The following is an 18,795-nucleotide window of genomic DNA, read 5'->3' as shown; positions in this document are numbered from 1 at the left end:
TGACACATCCTGTGATGTGAAGTTGCAACTGACCAACCACTTAATTATATATCTTATTAACCTTGCATATATTTTTCAAAGTATTAATCCCTTCAAAGGGAAAGTTCTCTCTCTGCTGAAATATCCACCTAGCTCTCTATAGTCTTCGTTCTTCAATTTCCATCAACTTTAGCTCATATTCTTCGTTTCCAATATTAATGTTTAATTGGGACCTGCTTAATTAAATTTGCTGAAATGTGATTTTTATGGCGGTTTGGATCCATGGATATGCGATCTTCAGTTTTCAGGTACACTGGTTATTCTGCAACCTGCAATTCATGTACAATCTCTATAGACTTGCTCTTCACAGTACTCCTTTGCATTATGTGAGCTTGTTTGTTTGGTAGTATTTTTGTGCTTCGTTTGGTGTTTAGAACTAGATCGGATTTCACACTAGAGACCAAGGTGGATGGGATACGTATCCTTCATAACTAATTCATCTTCTTCTTTCAACTTGAACAAAATTTGAAAGTTGACATTCATTTCTTCTTTTGACATGCATTGAATGATTGAATCTAATTAGTTATACATCAAATTCAGTTCAATCTTGGACACCAAGCAAGCCTTTAGAATCACTAAAAGCGTTTTTTAGATAATCAAAACTTTAACAACATTAGTTACCTCTACAAAATTAACAACATCAACCATACTACTTTAATTCGAATTGCTAAAACCGCTTTCAGATAACTTTATCAGGTTCCTTATGCAAAATTGAAACCGAAGGTATAAGGGGCCATCAGCCCGTTAATTAAGGTGGTCCATAATTTGTTCAATAGGAGACAAAACATGACCTCATTAAGGCAATTGAGCAATAAGTATAACGTCTTTGTAGTAAATGGAGGGCATGCACCATACAGTTTCAATTTCTCTTAGCTTTGGGTCTCTTCGGTGGCTTTTGAATCTAGCGCATGCAGAAGCACACGTCACATTCTTCACGGACTCACCAGTCACAATTGCCCACTCTCACATGCACTGTTGCATGTGTCGTTCCATTCCAAAAGGCTTCACGGGTCCGCTATGTATTTATTGCAGCATGCAAGCGCTAGATATCTCTTGTAATTTTGTACGTATGAGGCATGTTTGACGCCCATTTATCTAAATATGCATTAACAAAATTTCAAGCCTATATGTTCACTTTGATTACCATCAATTTTCTTGTGATACCATTTTCCTGTTAGAGTGTTAAGAGTATACCACGTTAAATGATAGACGTCTAATTAGCATAACTTCTTAAAATATGAGTTTCTTCATTCACCGTCAATTGGTCTTGAATTAGATACTCATTTTTTTAAAATGATATTAGAATAGAGTATTCACGTATCCACATGCTCCCATTTCATCCGATAAGGATTGTCTAGATGTTAGGTCAAAAGGCCTGATAAATCTTAGGTCTCGTAGCACCATCACATAATTTTACCCAGTCATGCATACGTAGTTCATATAATTTTACCCAGTCATGCAACGTGGTACTTGGTACATGCAATCTTAAAAGCTAGCTAGCCAGACCTAGTTATCATCACATGGATTCACATTGGAACTTGAAACCACTGTTTGTTATATATGCATACATAAATTGCAGTGATTCAGAAGAATCAGATGATGAACATATCATGCATGCCCCAAACTGAAAGTGCTTTTCATTTCATTCAGCTACAGGGCCGGCAGAAACAGGGAAACGTTTCATAATTCATATGCAGATGCAGGCAACGCTTCGTCTATGTATGATGGAAAAGCACAAAGAGAAAGAGTAGAAGTTTCATTTCCATTTTATTTGAGGGTTAAGTAAGGTACGGTGCTTATGGCTTTTAACTCCTGCAATCAACGAGCGCTTTTACATTTTGTGTCTTTTCATGCACTATATATTTTCTAATTAATACATAGCTTCATCTTAGCCTGTAGCTATGGTGGGATTTAGTTGGAACTTGGAACCATGCTTTTTGGATTTGCATATTGCTTTGAGAATAATTAACAATAATCTTTAGACCTCTCATCACAAATAAACGGCTAATGCACGTTTTGAATGAAATCATTCTTTTCCTTTCACCCAGCCCTTTTCATCCCCGTATTCGCAACCATTTTCTCCTCTTCAACTGTTCTGTCGTCGCTGCATAGTTGCCACCCCCTTCACTCCTCGTTCTCAACTTTTGTCCACCCTCTACCCATCAACTCCTTTATAAAATCTCGTATCTCGTAGTTTTACGCTACGAAATAAAGAATAAACAAACACATAATATTAGAGGAAAGCAAGAACAAAAATTAGAGACGAACTTTTAGCCTAAATCCACGAGGTTCGACGTAAGTAACTTATATTGGTGCTTCTAAAATATTTGATAAATAATCCTTTGATCAAATCATAATGCTAGTGTAGTTTTGCCAATACTAAAATATCTACTTGACAATTCTAAGTTTAATTTCTACTCAAATCCCTGCCACAAATATCTAAATCCCACTCATCTTTTCTTTTCTTTTTTGTGAGAAATTTTTTCTTATCTTTTGATCCTCAATGGTAGAGCAGGCTTTAGCGAGTCCGTGTCCAAAAATCTTAACGTTTTGTCTGGTAAATATATTCTTTGTTTGCCTTGGGAGATAAGACAGGGTATGTATTAATTTAAGCCGTCCCCAATATTGATTTGGACATTGAGGAATAAAAAGAAGGGTATATGGACCCCAATAAAGTACATTTTCTCCAACATTTCTTTTTCTTAAACAAACAAATGGAAATATGACTATACAAAGCCAATATTGATTTCTTTTCAATTTCTTTGAGAGGACAAACACATCTTCAATGGTACTACAAAGAGAGGTTAACACAACTCATTTGAAAAACAAATGTTTGGAGGACAACACTTAACAAAATAGAAGTGTATGTATGTAATTTGTAGTTAAATTTAAATTTGACACATTTTGCACAATAAGTTGCTTTAATATGAATGTCGGTCTGTAATTTGCAACAAGTAGTGGCCATACAAGATTGTCTCTAGGAATCAAGTTTAGAAAGCCAAACATGCACCAAACCTAATATTACAATTATAATTAAGGGATGCTTTGGATGCGGTCCTTAGTCTCTAACACTCTTTGATTAAAACCTTAATGGTATTCAAAGTTTGATCAAAGTCCCTTGATTTTATACACCTCATTATATTACTATTACTATTTATATTTTTATAGTTTTGACATTAATTGTTTGATATTTTATGAGATTTATAATCCTATAAATTTAAAATCCCTCATTATAATACTATTAGAAATGGCTACAATAAAAAAATTCAAACATTTTAATTGAATAAATGGACAAAAACTATGTAACAATAAGAAATAATAATTGGCAAAAGAATGTATCCATAGTGTTAAAAAAAAATTTGGTACATTTCACATATAACAAAGTAGTACATTAATGAAGAAGAATGGGTAAATTATAAATAAATTAGGGTACAAATAAAAGATTAAAAAAAATTATGAGTACAAATGAAATTTTAAAAAATATGGCACAAAAAGAAATTAATACATGGGTACAAATTCAAACTAAAAATAAAATACTACAAATTTAAAAAAAAAGGTTGCAAATTAAAAGTGGGTACAAACTAAAAATATAAATATATGATACAAAGTTTAGCCATAAAACATAAATATATCATATGTAATTTTTCTATCATTGATTAATTATAAAATATCACGTCATGGTAAACACATGGGCAGAAATACAAATAAAACTTTAAAAAATATGGGCACAAAAAGAAATTAATAAATGGGTACAAATTAAACTGAAAATAAAATTGGTACAAATTAAAAATGGGTACAACTACAAACTAAAAATAAAAATATATGATAAAAAATTTAGCCATAAATATAAATATACTAATTGTAACATTTTTAACTCTAAATGGATATTTTTAGGTAAAAATATTTTATTATTGAAATAATTAATTATGTTATTAATATCCAAGGACCTTAATAAAAAATTAAAAAAAATAAGGTTTTAATCAATGGAGTAGTAAAATGAGGGATGAGAACCTAATTTCTCCTATAATTAATCCAATGGGATAATTTTGTGTGGGAAAACTAATCCAATCGCCCATAATTGTGACATCGCAACCAACCATTTGGAGAGGGAGCAGTTTGAGCTTAGAAGACAACATGAATGTTCATCAAAATCTTGTAGTTTGAGCTTAGGAGGGGACAATGATTGGTTTTTAAGCATAAAGAACTCACCGTTGGCAATGATCCTCATCATCCAATTATTTTCTCATGAGTCATGAGTAAATTTAAGACTCCAGTACGACGACCTGAGCATGATGGACACATCATTGTATTTAAATGTACGATGGCAAATATTATAAGATGCTAAATTCACGTTTCTGAGTTGTTTTCTGTATTTAAATGCAGACAAAATGAATGACAAATTAATTACAAATAAATACAAAATAAATAAATAAAAATTAAGAGGGCCACTTTCAAAGATTTTTTCTTTGTTCGAATCTTGTGCAGCAGCACCACTTTTTTAATTGAGTTTGTTGTGCGAATTTTTAGCGTCTTTCTATAAGAATTTGTGGTTTCTAATGGTAATCTTTGGTTTAAGCGGGAGTTCAATATTGATTTTCTGTGATTATTTGTTAGAAGAAGACTTTGTAAATTTGATTTCGACAGAATAAGACATGAATTTCAACATCACTATAAAAAATAGACCCTCTTCGGATTCTTTTGGTGATGATCTTGGGGATCCGTCAATCGTTCATCGTATATCGTGCGGTCAGTTTTTATCAAGTACTGTTTGAGTTTAATTTTAAATAAAAATATTTAAAAGAATTTATGAACACACGATGTATGATAAACGAACATAATTGATGAAGTCCCGAGATCCTCACAAAGAGGATCCAAGTTTAAAAATAGACCTATATACATTTTACGAGAGTTATACTAAAACGGATAATGTGCACCTGAATTATGCATGAATTGATAAAAAGATCAATTGCTTTGTAGCTATGGTCACTTAGTATACGGTCTAGTGGTATTTCTCTTCACTTGTAAGTGAGAGGTCTTAAGTTCGATTCTTGTCAAAAGCGAGTTAGCCTATTGTGAGGCTAAGCCCACCCCTCCCCTTAGGCCATCTCTAACCGATGGCTGGCCAAATGTCTCGTTTTAGCCCTTGGCTCTCCAAGAAATTAATATTTTAATGAACAGTGCATGGTCATATTTCTTATCATCTCCAACTGAGGGCCATAGGGCTTGTTTTAAACCTGTCACAAAAAACCATCTCCAACCGAGGGTCATAGGGTCAAACATATTATTTAAATTTAAAACTACAACAACTTAAATTAAATACACATTTATTTACCATGTATAAATGCACATTTACCATCTCTAATTGGAAGCTTATATTTAGGGGACCTTTCTAGGCCTTAATTAAATATTCTTTTTAAAATTTTGGCCCAAACAAAATGTAAAAGACTGTTAAAAAAAATTCAAAAATAACGGCTAGTTGACGTCAACTAGCCGTTGAGATTCAAAAATTTTAGCCCGGCTCGGGGCCGATCGGTTGGCCCTTTGGCCCTTTTTTGTCCAATGAGGCCCACGAACCTTTTGGTCTGGCCTTCGGTTGGAGACAGTTTTAGGGTTATTTTCGACCCTCTGACCCTTTGGAGCCTTCAGTTGGAGATGATCTTAGTGTAGATAATATCGTGCTTGTTCAAAACAAATTGTAGCTATTAACATAGAAAATTAAAAGGTGGAGAATGTGGCAATATTCCTATAAAATATTATGAACAATTAAATCGCTAAGACGAATTTGAATCGCAATACTGTTAGCTCATTATAAAATTTACCCAACCGTCACATCCTTTAGTATAAATACTATCATTTGTTCAAAAAAAAAAAATTCCCACATAACGCCCCAGAGTAGTACGTTTGTTGCTCACCAAATTTAATTCTAAAATTAGAATTAAAATACGCATTAAACAGAAAATTCATTTATGTGCACAGAAACTGATAAAACACAATAACACCAAAGCAAACACAAATGGAATGTTACATTAAACTTGAGTTCTCATCATCCCAAGATTCTCCATAGCCTCAACTTAAAGGTTGTCTGCAGATTTTCTTGACACCGAGAATCTGAGTAGTGGCCAAGAAAAAGTGGTTTGATTCGGTGCGGTGTGGTCCGCATGTCAGCAATCCACTGAGAATCTGAGATTCAGTCATGCGCAGCTTCGATTGTAATTCAGTTCATCAGTGCCATTGATGAAAAGAAAAAGATGGCTTTTAGTAGTTTAAAAAGTCAACTGCTCCGCATATGCATTCATGCACCAACACTGCAGTACGGAAAATCCAACAGAAAAAAAGTAAAATCTCTGTTTGCACATTTGTTGTTGCAGTCGCAGGTTGCTTGAAACATGTCTAGCCAGACGACCAAATCTTATCTCAGAGCTTCAGCTTCTTCCAGAGCAAAGGAGTCTCCGACTGCTGCGAGACCGGCAAGAGCAAAGTCGGTATCCCCAGATGTGAATTCAGAGAGTTCGAGGAGTACGGGGAGGGCTCTTCTGCTCAGCAACAAGCCGAAATCTGGGGAGTTGGTGTTGGGATCTCAGAAAAGCAAGGAACTTGAGGAGATTAAGATTGTGGGTCGGACCGGAAATCGCCAGGCCGCCGAGCAGTTCTCGAGACCGCGGCGGCTGAGGGCGGTGGAATCCAATTCCAAGAGAAATGGTCTGAATGAAGACGACCCACATGGGAAAAACAGAGAATTAGAGGAAAAGCTGGAGATGAGTGAGAGTTTGATCGCCGGGTTGCGGGCAGAGGTGGCGGCGCTGAAGGCGGAGCTGGATAAGACTCAGGGTTTTAACGTGGAGCTGCAGTCGCAGAACGAAAGCCTCTCTCGGAATCTTGCCGCTGCTGAGGCAAAGATTTCAGCTTCTGCCACTCCTGAACAGGTAAAGACTCTTTTAACTTTCATGGTCTGTAATTGTTTTCTTTACCCAAGCGATATTCTACTTTTAACTAATCTAAATTGCACCAGTTGATTAGAACTCCGGTGCATAGAGCCGTGGTGTTAATATTTGATTGTGTATTTTCTCTTTTAAAACTAATATTGATTCTGTTCTTTGACAGAAAATTCGATTTCTTCGTTGGAAATTGGAATTTTATTATTTCTAATTTTAATTTCGTGTTCTGTTTTTGTAGAGGGAGACAAATGGAGAATACCAGAGCCCTAAGTTCAAAGACCTTCAGAAACTCATTGCCAACAAATTAGAACGCTCAGTAGTTAAGAAAGATGCAGTCAATGAAACAAGTCCTCCTGTTAAAGCACCACCTCCTCCGCCACCAAAATCTGCAATTCCTAGAGTTTCCGCCACCCAATGCAGACCACCACCACCACCCCCACCTCCACCATCACTTCGGCTCCAACCCCCGCCCCCACACCCACCCCAGTTCTCTGTGAGAGCAACTGGCGGTACCACTCAGAAGGCTCCAGCACTTGTAGAATTTTATCACTCACTGAGGAAGCAAGAGGTGAAGATGGATTCTCCGGAATCTCGAAACCATCATAAACCGGCAGCTACTAGTGCACATAATAGCGTTGTTGGAGAAATTCAAAACCGTTCAGCACATCTTTTAGCTGTAAGCATTAAAGATTTTGATTATCTTATTGCTTCTTTTGTCTCTGCTGAATTTCGCTCGAAGTTTGAATCATTGTCCAATGACATTTTTTGGTTCCAGATAAAAGCAGACGTTCAAACAAAAGGAGAGTTCATCAATGACCTTATCCGGAAAGTGCTGGCTGCAGCATATACCGATATAGAAGATGTCCTAAAGTTTGTGGATTGGCTTGATGTTGAACTCTCATCTTTGGTAATTTCTAATTCCTAATTTCCTAACATCAGCAAAGAATCTTATTTAACGCACCATCCATGAGTAGAAGTCGAAATTTTCTAGATCAGTTGCAACTTATGTTAAGATGGTAGACCGGTAGGCTTTCGTTGGGATTCAGCTCATCTTGCATTAGTTTTTTCCGTTTAGGAGGGGTTAACAGACATTAATTTTACATCACCAAGAGTTTGGAAAATTTTGAAACTTTGTACTCCTACTAGATTGTTTTGGCAGATGCTTAATTGGTCCAGAGATTCAGAGATACATAAATGGGTTGCTAAATCTAACATCTTTGTGCCTTCAACAGGCAGATGAACGGGCTGTCCTAAAGCATTTCAAGTGGCCTGAGAGGAAGGCTGATGCCATGCGAGAAGCTGCAATTGAATATCGTGACCTTAAACTGTTAGAAAGTGAGATTTCTTGTTATAAGGATGACACTGACATTCCATGTGCAGCTGCCTTGAAGAAGATTGCTGGCTTATTAGACAAGTAAGAATTTTATGAAATATCTTCTGTATTCATTAAAAATATACCACTTCCCAGGCTTAGAACGCTAATGTTGCTCTCTCTCGTCTCATTGTTTAAGGTCCGAGCGAAGCATACAACGGTTAATTAAGTTAAGAAATTCAGTTATGCGTTCTTATCAGGAATTGAAAATCCCAACTGATTGGATGCTCGATTCAGGGATTGTGAGTAAGGTATGCCTTTCTTTTGTGTTTTATAATATATTGGAGTCTAAGGAAATCGTGTAGTTAATTTAAGAACTAAAGAATTTCAGCATGGTGAAAACCTTTTAAGTATCTTCATTTCTTGGGTAGATTAAACTTACTACGGAGCCATATCTGCACATCTCCGCTGTTCTTAGTGACTAACTCTGTTTTATCTCATCACCTGTCAGCTTATACAACAACAACAACAACAAAGCCTTTTCCCACTAAGTGGGGTCGGCTATATGAATCCTAGAACGCCATTGCGCTCGGTTTTGTGTCATGTCCTCCGTTAGATCCAAGTACTCTAAGTCTTTTCTTAGAGTCTCTTCCAAAGTTTTCCTAGGTCTTCCTCTACCCCTTCGGCCCTGAACCTCTGTCCCGTAGTCACATCTTCGAACCGGAGCGTCAGTCGGCCTTCTTTGCACATGTACAAATCACCGGAGCCGATTTTCTCTCATCTTTCCTACAATTTCGGCTACTCCTACTTTACCTCGGATATCCTCATTCCCAATCTTATCCTTTCTCGTGTGCCCACACATCCCACGAAGCATCCTCATCTCCGCTACACCCATTTTGTGTACGTGTTGATGCTTCACCGCCCAACATTCTGTGCCATACAACATCGCTGGCCTTATTGCCGTCCTATAAAATTTTCCCTTGAACTTCAGTGGCCTACGACGGTCACACAACACGCCGGATGCGCTCTTACACTTCATCCATCCAGCTCGTATTCTATGGTTGAGATCTCTATCTAATTCTCCGTTCTCTTACAAGATAGATCCTAGGTAGCGAAAACGGTCGCTTTTTGTGATCTTCGCTAGATTGCTCCGGTCATTAGTGTGGATAAGTATATAAATGGATAGAGATAGGAAAGCAAACACAAGATGTACGTGGTTCACCCAGATTGGCTACGTCCACGGAATAGAAGAGTTCTCATTAATTGTGAAGGGTTTACACAAGTACATAGGTTCAAGCTCTCCTTTAGTGAGTACAAGTGAATGATTTAGTACAAATGACATTAGGAAATATTGTGGGAGAATGATCACGTAATCACGAAACTTCTAAGTATCGGAGTGTGGTGTCGTCTTGACTTGCCTTAATAGTCTCATAGGTAGATGTGGCATCTTCTCTGGAAGTACTTTTCCTCCATCCAGGGGTGGTATCTTTAACTGGTGGAGATGCACAAGGTAATGTATCAATTTCACTTGAAGCTTACTTGTAGTTTCAGGCTTGGTCAAGCGCGATACAAATCATGTAGTAGGAGTCCCCCAAGTCGCCGAGCTAGGGGGTCTGCTGAAAGAGGTGACAGACAAGGTAAGCAATCAGAGCTCCGACTGATTGTTCACCTTCTCCCCGTCTTGCAACAGCATGAAGGATAAAGAGAAGAAAAATGAGGAGAGATGATATGAGATACTTTTGCTTTTGAAGAAGTAACTTTCCACAGGCTTATTCTTGAACTGAGCTGGAGGGTTTTCTGGTTTCCTCCAGAGTATAAGGCCGACTGAAGAATTTGAGGGTCAAAACAAGTCCATCAAATCTAGAGTACGTTCCACCCTACTGATATGGGATACTTTTGCTTTTGACAGAGTAATGGATGTATCGGCACGTGTGCTGTTACGCTTGTCTCCACATGCTTCCTTGTATCCTTCGCACTTGCCCTATCTGTTCCTCAAGCAGATGCGGAATCTTCCCTGGAAACATAAGATGTTGAAGATGAGTACTCGAGAGCAATGCCAGGTAAGTAATCAGGTAAGGGGTTCCAGGAAGTCAGTTCCTGGCTGGAAGCTTGATTCCAAGTGCTGACTGATTGCTCTCTTTCTCCTTGTCTTACAGGTAAAAACAAGGCCAAAGGAAAAGACAGGGAAAAAGCATGATATGGGATACTCTTGCTTTTAACCCTGATGATATGAGATATTCTTGCTCTAGTATAGCTTGTTTGCAGAGGTATTATCGGGGGGAAAGAAAGCTGAATATTTTGAAATGCTTCGTTGGGAGTGCCCTCTCAGATATGATGAAGGGTTGAGCATTTTTGCAGGTCTGCCTGTCCGTTGGGGATGGAGGTCGACATATATAGAAGTCTCCCTAACAACAAGTAGTAATGCTATTCCTTTACCCTGCTTGGTCATAGCACGGTAGTGGGAGCTGTCAGTTTCACATGTTTTAACTCTGTCAGAGCACTTTGAAAAAGTGGTCTGTGGTATCTGGCTCTCGAGATTCGGAGAACGATGCCTCTTCGATTTTTGAGAAAGCAATCATGTTGGGGGTCTGGCTCTCGAGATTCGGAGAGCAGTGTCTCTTCGATTTTTGAGGAAGTAATCATGTTGGGAGTCTGGCTCTCGAGATTCGGAGGGCGGTGCCTCTTCGATTTTGGAGCAAGCAATCTTGTTGGGAGTGTTGTCTCGAATGTGAGTAAAGGTTGGGCATGTTTGCTAGTCTACCTTGCCACGAAGCACAAAGGTTGACACACAGGGACTTTCCAATTATCCAGCAATGGTACTGTTCCTTTACCCTCTCTTCGATTTTGAGAAAGTAGTCATGTTGGGAGTCTGGCTCTCGAGATTCGGAGGACGGTGCCTCTTCGATTTTGGAGCAAGCAATCTTGTTGGGAGTGTTTTCTCGAATGTGAGTAAAGGTTGGGCATGTTTGCTAGTCTACCTTGCCACGAAGCAGAGAGGTTGACACACAGGGACTTTCCAATTATCCAGCAGTGGTACTGTTCCTTTACCCTTGTGGGTAATAATATGGTAGCTAGACCTTCAAAATTTATGTGTCTAAACTTTGTTAGTGCTGTTTCTTTGCTATTCTTTTACCTTTCTTGGTCAGAGCGATTTAGTGGGAGCTGCAAGCTTCACGTGCTCAACTTTGGCAGAGAACTTTGGCAAAGTTATCTGTGGTACCCATGAGCTATTGTTGCGTGTGGGAAGTGGGTAATTGAACAGTAAGATTCATGTGCTTTCTACTTCACCAGAAATCTTCGACAAAATGCCCATAATTTCTGCAAAGCTGAGTGTGCGTGTGACAGGTGCTGACAAGGCTAGAAAAGTAGGTGCCTCTTCGATTTCTGAGATCGGCCCTCGTGGTCTCTGAGCAGCCCAGCTTTTGAGAAAGCGAGCGCCTCTTCGATTGATTCGGAGAACGATGCCTCATCGATTTTTGAGAAAGCAATCAGGCTGGGGGTCTGGCTCTCGAAGATTCGGGGAGCAGTGTCTCTTCGATTTTTGAGAAAGTAATCATGTTGGGAGTCTGGCTCTCGAGATTCGGAAGGCGGTGCCTCTTCGATTTTGGAGCAAGCAATCTTGTTGGGAGTGTTTTCTCGAATGTGAGTAAAGGTTGGGCATGTTTGCTAGTCTACCTTGCCACGAAGCACAGAGGTTGACACACAGGGACTTTCCAATTATCCAGCAATGGTACTGTTCCTTTACCCTCTCTTCGATTTTTAATAAAGTAGTCATGTTGGGAGTCTGGCTCTCGAGATTCGGAGGACGGTGCCTCTTCGATTTTGGAGCAAGCAATCTTATTGGGAGTGTTTTCTCGAATGTGAGTAAAGGTTGGGCATGTTTGCTAGTCTACCTTGCCACGAAGCACAGAGGTTGACACACAGGGACTTTCCAATTATCCAGCAGTGGTACTGTTCCTTTACCCTTGTGGGTAATAATATGGTAGCTAGACCTTCAAAATTTATGGGTCTAAACTTTGTTAGTGCTGTTTCTTTGCTATTCTTTTACCCTTCTTGGTCAGAGCGATGTAGTGGGAGCTGCAAGCTTCACGTGCTCAACCTTGGCAGAGAACTTTGGCAAAGTTATCTGTGGTACCCATGAGCTATTGTTGCGTGTGGGAAGTGGGTGATTGAACAGTAAGATTCATGTGTTTTCTACTTCCCCAGAAGTTTTCGACAGAATGCCCATAATTTCCGCAAAGCTGAGTGTGCGTGTGACAGGTGCTGACAAGGCTGGAAAAGTAGGTGCCTCTTCGATTTTTGAGATCGGCCCTCGTGATCTCTGGGGAGCCCAGCTTTTGAGAAAGCGAGCGCCTCTTCGATTTCTGAGATCGGCCTTCGTGGTCTTTGAGCAGCCCAACTTTTGAGAAAGCAAACGCCTCTTCGATTTCTGAGATCAACCCTCGTGATCTCTAAGCAGCTCAGCTTTTGAGAAAGCAAACGCCTCTTCGATTTCTGAGCAGGCGTCTCTTCGATTTCTGAAGCTCCGTCGAGTGCAGATTTTTATAGGGGCTGGCATTAAGTTCCAAAGCACACTTGAATCTCCACCAGTAGAAGCTTCATTCTTGCACTTCTAAGATCTTGATTTGTCCGACCTCTTCTCTCTTCAACACCTTTGAAAATGTCTGGCCCCTCCGACCGTCGTTTTGACTTGAACCTTATTGAAGAGGCAGCCCCGCCTTCTCCAGACAACATATGGCGCCCATCCTTCGTCTCCCCTACTGGTCCTCTTACCGTTGGGGATTCCGTGATGAAGAATGATATGACCGCTGCGGTGGTGGCCAGGAACCTTCTCACTCCCAAAGATAACAGACTACTTTCCAAACGGTCAGATGAGTTAGCTGTTAAGGATTCGCTGGCTCTCAATGTTCAGTGTGCAGGTTCTGTGTCTAATATGGCCCAACGCCTATTTGCTCGAACCCGCCAAGTTGAATCATTGGCGGCTGAAGTGATGAGTCTCAAACAGGAGATTAGAGGGCTCAAGCATGAGAATAAACAGTTGCACCGGCTCGCACATGACTATGCTACAAACATGAAGAGGAAGCTTGACCAGATGAAGGAAACTGATGGTCAGGTTTTACTTGATCATCAGAGATTTGTGGGTTTGTTCCAAAGGCATTTATTGCCTTCGTCTTCTGGGGCTGTACCGCGTAATGAAGCTCCAAATGATCAACCTCTGATGCCTCCTCCTTCTAGGGTTCTGTCCAGTACTGAGGCTCCAAATGATCCCCCTCCGGTGCCTTCTCTTTCTGGGGCTCTACCGACTGCTGAGACTTCTCCTAAGCAACCTTTGTGAAGGCTCCCTCTTGTGTGTTTATTTTGACTCATGTATATGTACATATTTGTAGCTTATCGGGGATATCAATAAATAAGCTTTCCTTCATTTCAACGTATTGTGTTAAATACACCAAAAAGCCTTCTTCGCTAAGTTCTTTGAATTTTCTTTTGTTGAAGCTTGTATGTTGAAGCTTTCTGAGTGGAGCATGTAGGTTGGGGTAGTGTTCCCTTAATTTCCCGAGTGAGGAAAACTTCTCAGTTGGAGACTTGGAAAATCCAAGTCACTGAGTGGGATCGGCTATATGAATCTTAGAACGCCATTGTGCTCGATCCTGTGTCATGTCCTTCGTTAGATCCAAGTACTCTAAGTCTTTTCTTAGAGTCTCTTCCAAAGTTTTCCTAGGTCTTCCTCTACCCCTTCGGCCCTGAACCTCTGTCCCATAGTCGCATCTTCTAATCGGAGCGTCAGTAGGCCTTCTTTGCACATGTCCAAACCACCGTAACCGATTTTCTCTCATCTTTCCTTCAATTTCGGCTACTCCTACTTTACCCCGGATATCCTCATTCCTAATCTTATCCTTTCTCGTGTGCCCACACATCCAACGAAGCATCCTCGTCTCCGCTACACCCATTTTGTGTACGTGTTGATGTTTCACCGCCCAACATTCTGTGCCATACAGCATCGCCGGCCTTATTGCCGTCTTATAAAATTTTCCCTTGAGCTTCAGTGGCATACGGCGGTCACACAACACGCCGGATGCACTCTTCCACTTCATCCATCCAGCTTGTATTCTATGGTTGAGATCTCCATCTAATTCTCCGTTCTTTTGCAAGATAGATCCTAGGTAACGAAAACGGTCGCTCTTTGGTATTTCTTGATCTCTGATCCTCACCCCTAACTCGTTTTGGCCTCCATTTGCACTGAACTTGCACTCCATATATTCTGTCTTTGATCGGCTTAGGCGAAGACCTTTAGATTCCAACACTTCTCTCCAAAGGTTAAGCTTTGCATTTACCCCTTCCTGAGTTTCATCTATCAACACTATATCGTCTGCGAAAAGCATACACCAAGGAATATCATCTTGAATATGTCCTGTTAACTCATCCATTACCAACGCAAAAAGGTAAGGACTTAAGGATGAGCCTTGATGTAATCCTACAGTTATGGGAAAGCTTTCGGTTTGTCCTTCATGAGTTCTTACGGCAGTCTTTGCTCCTTCATACATATCCTTTATAGCTTGGATATATGCTACTCGTACTCCTTTCTTCTCTAAAATCCTTCAAAGAATGTCTCTTGGGACCCTATCATACGCTTTTTCCAAATCTATAAAGACCATGTGTAAATCCTTTTTCCCATCTCTATATCTTTCCATCAATCTTCGTAAGAGATAGATTGCCTCCATGGTTGAGCGCCCTGGCATGAACCCGAATTGGTTGTCCGAAACCCGTGTCTCTTGCCTCAATCTATGCTCAATGACTCTCTCCCAGAGCTTCATTGTATGACTCATTAGCTTAATACCTCTATAGTTCATGCAATTTTGTACGTCGCCCTTATTCTTGTAGATAGGCACCAAAGTGCTCGTTCGCCACTCATTTGGCATCTTCTTCGTTTTCAAAATCCTATTGAAAAGGTCAGTGAGCCATGTTATACCTGTCTCTCCCAAAAGTTTCCACACTTCGATTGGTATATCGTCTGGGCCTATTGCTTTTTTATGCTTCATCTTCTTCAAAGCTACAACCACTTCTTCCTTCCGGATTCGACGATAAAAAGAGTAGTTTCTACACTCTTCTGAGTTACTCAACTCCCCTAAAGAAGCACTCATTTCATGTCCTTTATTGAAAAGATTATGAAAATAACCTCTCCATCTGTCTTTAACCGCGTTCTCTGTAGCAAGAACCTTTCCATCATCATCCTTGATGCACCTCACTTGGTTTAGGTCCCTTGTCTTCTTTTCCCTTGCTCTAGATAGTTTATAGATATCCAACTCTCCTTCTTTGGTATCTAGTCGTTTATACATATCGTCGTAAGCCGCTAACTTAGCTTCTCTGACAGCTTTCTTCGCCTCTTGCTTCGCTTTTCTATACCTTTCACCATTTTCATCGGTCCTCTCCTTGTATAAGGCTTTACAACATTCCTTCTTAGCCTTCACCTTCGTTTGTACCTCCTCATTCCACCACCAAGATTCCTTTTGGTGTGGGGCAAAGCCCTTGGACTCTCCTAATACCTCTTTTGCTACTTTTCGGATACAACTAGCCATGGAATCCCACATTTGGCTAGCTTCCCCCTCTCTATCCCACACACATTGGGTGATTACCTTCTCTTTGAAAATGGCTTGTTTTTCTTCTTTTAGATTCCACCATCTAGTCCTTGGGCACTTCCAAGTCTTGTTCTTTTGTCTTACTCTTTTGATATGTACATCCATCACCAACAAGCGATGTTGATTAGCCACGCTCTCTCCTGGTATAACTTTGCAATCCTTACAAGTTATACGATCCCCTTTCCTCATTAGAAGAAAATCTATTTGTGTTTTTGACGACCCACTCTTGTAGGTGATCACATGTTCTTCTCTCTTCTTAAAGAAGGTGTTGGCTAAGAAGAGATCATATGCCATTGCAAAATCCAAGATAGCTTCCCCATCCTCGTTTCTCTCCCCAAAACCATGGCCACCATGAAAACCTCCATAGTTGCCTGTCTCCCTGCCCACGTGTCCATTTAAATCTCCTCCTATAAATAACTTCTCCGTCTGAGCAATTCCTTGCACCAAGTCTCCAAGATCTTCCCAAAATTTCTCCTTCGAACTCGTATCCAACCCTACTTGAGGTGCGTACGCACTAATCACATTGATAAGTTCTTGTCCTATTACAATCTTGATTGCCATGATTCTATCTCCTACCCTCTTGACATCTACAACATCTTGTACCAAGGTCTTGTCCACGATGATGCCAACACCGTTTCTCGTTCTATTTGTGCCCGAATACCAAAGTTTAAACCCTGAGTTTTCTAGATCCTTTGCCTTACTACCAACCCACTTAGTTTCTTGTAGGCACATAATATTTATCCTTCTCCTCACCATAACTTCCACTACTTCCATAGATTTTCCCGTTAAGGTTCCTATATTCCACGTTCCTAAACGCATTTTGCTCTCTTGAACTCTACCCTTCTGTCCTAGCTTCTTCACCCTCCTCCGTCTAATAGGATCAAAGTACTTCTTTTGTGTGTCCCGGGTAAAGTTGATAGGAGCATATGCTCCCAAACAACTTTGAGTGGAGTCGTTCGAAAAGAAGTTTCTATGGCCCCCTTGCTCATTTAACACTGCATCCGGGTGCCGATGGAGATACAGCGACCCTTGCTCACTTATCACTGTGCTCGGGCCACACAGCGCGCCACTTACGGGTGACGCCCTAGCTTTAGCGCGATTTTGTTCTGGATTCATTTTCATAAGGATTCGACGTGATCATGGAGTGCCGGCTGTCGACTACCTGACGCCCTCCCCCTCCTCCTTTATCCGGGCTTGGGACCGGCCATGTAAGACATAGGCGGAGTTACCTGTCAGCTTATGCCATGAATAATTTTAAAGCCTTCTTCTCATCTTTATTTAGTCACTGGTTCAGAAATTGCTTGTATTTACATTTTATTTGAGGTGAACTGAAGTAATCCCAAATGGTGCAGATAAAGCGGGCTTCCATGAATCTGGCTAATATTTACATGAAGAGAGTGACGTTGGAGCTTGAATCCATTCGGAATTCAGACAGAGAGTCAAGTCAAGAATCTCTTCTGCTTCAGGGTGTGCATTTTGCATATAGGGCTCACCAGGTAATTCTTGAGTTAGCATTTTCTACGTTGTTAGTAGCTATGGTATGGAAAGTAACGGCAATTAGATCGGGTTGTTTTCCCCTTACAGTAGGTGTATGGAGACTGGACATATGATGAACTTCAGGACTAAATTTTTATTTTGTAAGGCAGTATTCTGGTGGTTTGGACAATTTGAACGAACCAAAACTTTAAAAACATCTTCAAGCATATTATAATTTTAGTAGCCGAATTCACATATGAATCACCATGGAATGGTTTGTCGACTTTCTTCTTGATCTTTCTAGGTGCCCTTGATTAACATCCTCTCTTTTTCACCCCTCTGATCTCCTATATTGTGAAATTCTCTTCTCATTATGTTTCCTGGTATGCATGTCTGCAGTTTGCCGGAGGTCTCGACTCTGAAACATTATGTGCTTTCGAAGAAATAAGGCAGCGAGTACCGGGACACTTAGGAGGTTCCCGAGAGCTATTGGCAGGCATAGCATCTTCCTAACAAACTACAACGAGAGACTTGTTGCTGCCACTTGTAGGTTCTTAAGAAAGTTAAAAGGATTAGTTAACTACTTTCCTCTTCCGTTACCCTTGGATTTTTTGAAGTTTGCAAGAACCTCATCTCCCAGCTGCAAACAGAAACTGAATAATCCGACCCAAAAAGGTTTACGATCAAATTTTGTGAAGCGTTGAGAAGTGAACGGTGACTCGGGATGCCCCTAAAACGGGCGTTTACTGTGCCAGGGTTCGATTCCCCCCGAAGCTCCTACTACTGTATCAACTGGCTATGGTAACAGATACCGTAAAAGATATCTACGGATTATATACTTTTCAGTCTGTTTTTTTGTGTATAATCATCAAACAATCTTGACTGTATATTTAATCGCCCTTTTGCTTCGTAATAAGATATCCATAGATTGTGATTAGTTTAATCTAAAGAAATTTATAAATTTAGCACAGGTGTGTTTGAAACATGGTTCTACTTGTTGTTCATTGCCAAAGCGATTGCTGGTAAGATTGTTGGTTGGTTGGAACTTGGCATTGCCTTTTGTCCCATGTTTGTCTTGCTGTCATCCTTTGTTTTTTCTTAAAAGGAGGGCAACTAGTGGTTAATTACGGTTATCTACCCTTTATGGGTGCCTGAAAGACCCACAGAGGCATTTCAGCCTCCCCTAACCACAAATTTGGCTTCCACACTAGTAGCGGGTTTCGAACCCAAAACCTCACCACAAATTTGGCTTCCACACTAGTAGTGGGTTTCGAACCCAAAACCTCCAGTTTTTAATATGATGAGAGCCTCGCAACCGTCTTTTACCATTGGGCCATCAATTCATGGTTGTCTTGTCTTCACCCTTTAAGTATGAGTGTATAGCATACGTTTACCAACA

General features: G+C 40.2%; 1 protein-coding gene across 1 annotated transcript; it reads left to right on the top strand.

Annotated features, from left to right (window-relative positions):
- The first annotated feature begins 77 nt into the window (after positions 1-77).
- On the top strand, positions 78-18,333 carry LOC103441528 (INCREASED PETAL GROWTH ANISOTROPY 1-like protein 2). Its single transcript, XM_008380206.4, has 9 exons — positions 78-287; positions 1,690-1,826; positions 6,408-6,962; positions 7,213-7,650; positions 7,750-7,881; positions 8,207-8,388; positions 8,486-8,597; positions 17,273-17,416; positions 17,796-18,333. Exons 3-9 carry the CDS (start codon positions 6,426-6,428, stop codon positions 17,907-17,909), a joined length of 1,659 nt encoding a protein of 552 aa, XP_008378428.2. The 5' UTR covers positions 78-287; positions 1,690-1,826; positions 6,408-6,425; the 3' UTR covers positions 17,910-18,333.
- Positions 18,334-18,795: the final 462 nt, after the last annotated feature.

This window comes from Malus domestica, chromosome 16 (genome assembly GCF_042453785.1).
Source record: "Malus domestica chromosome 16, GDT2T_hap1".
Classification (NCBI taxonomy): Eukaryota; Viridiplantae; Streptophyta; class Magnoliopsida; order Rosales; family Rosaceae; genus Malus; species Malus domestica.
Note: the sequence above shows the minus strand (reverse complement) of the source record. Positions and strands in the feature narration are given on the sequence as shown.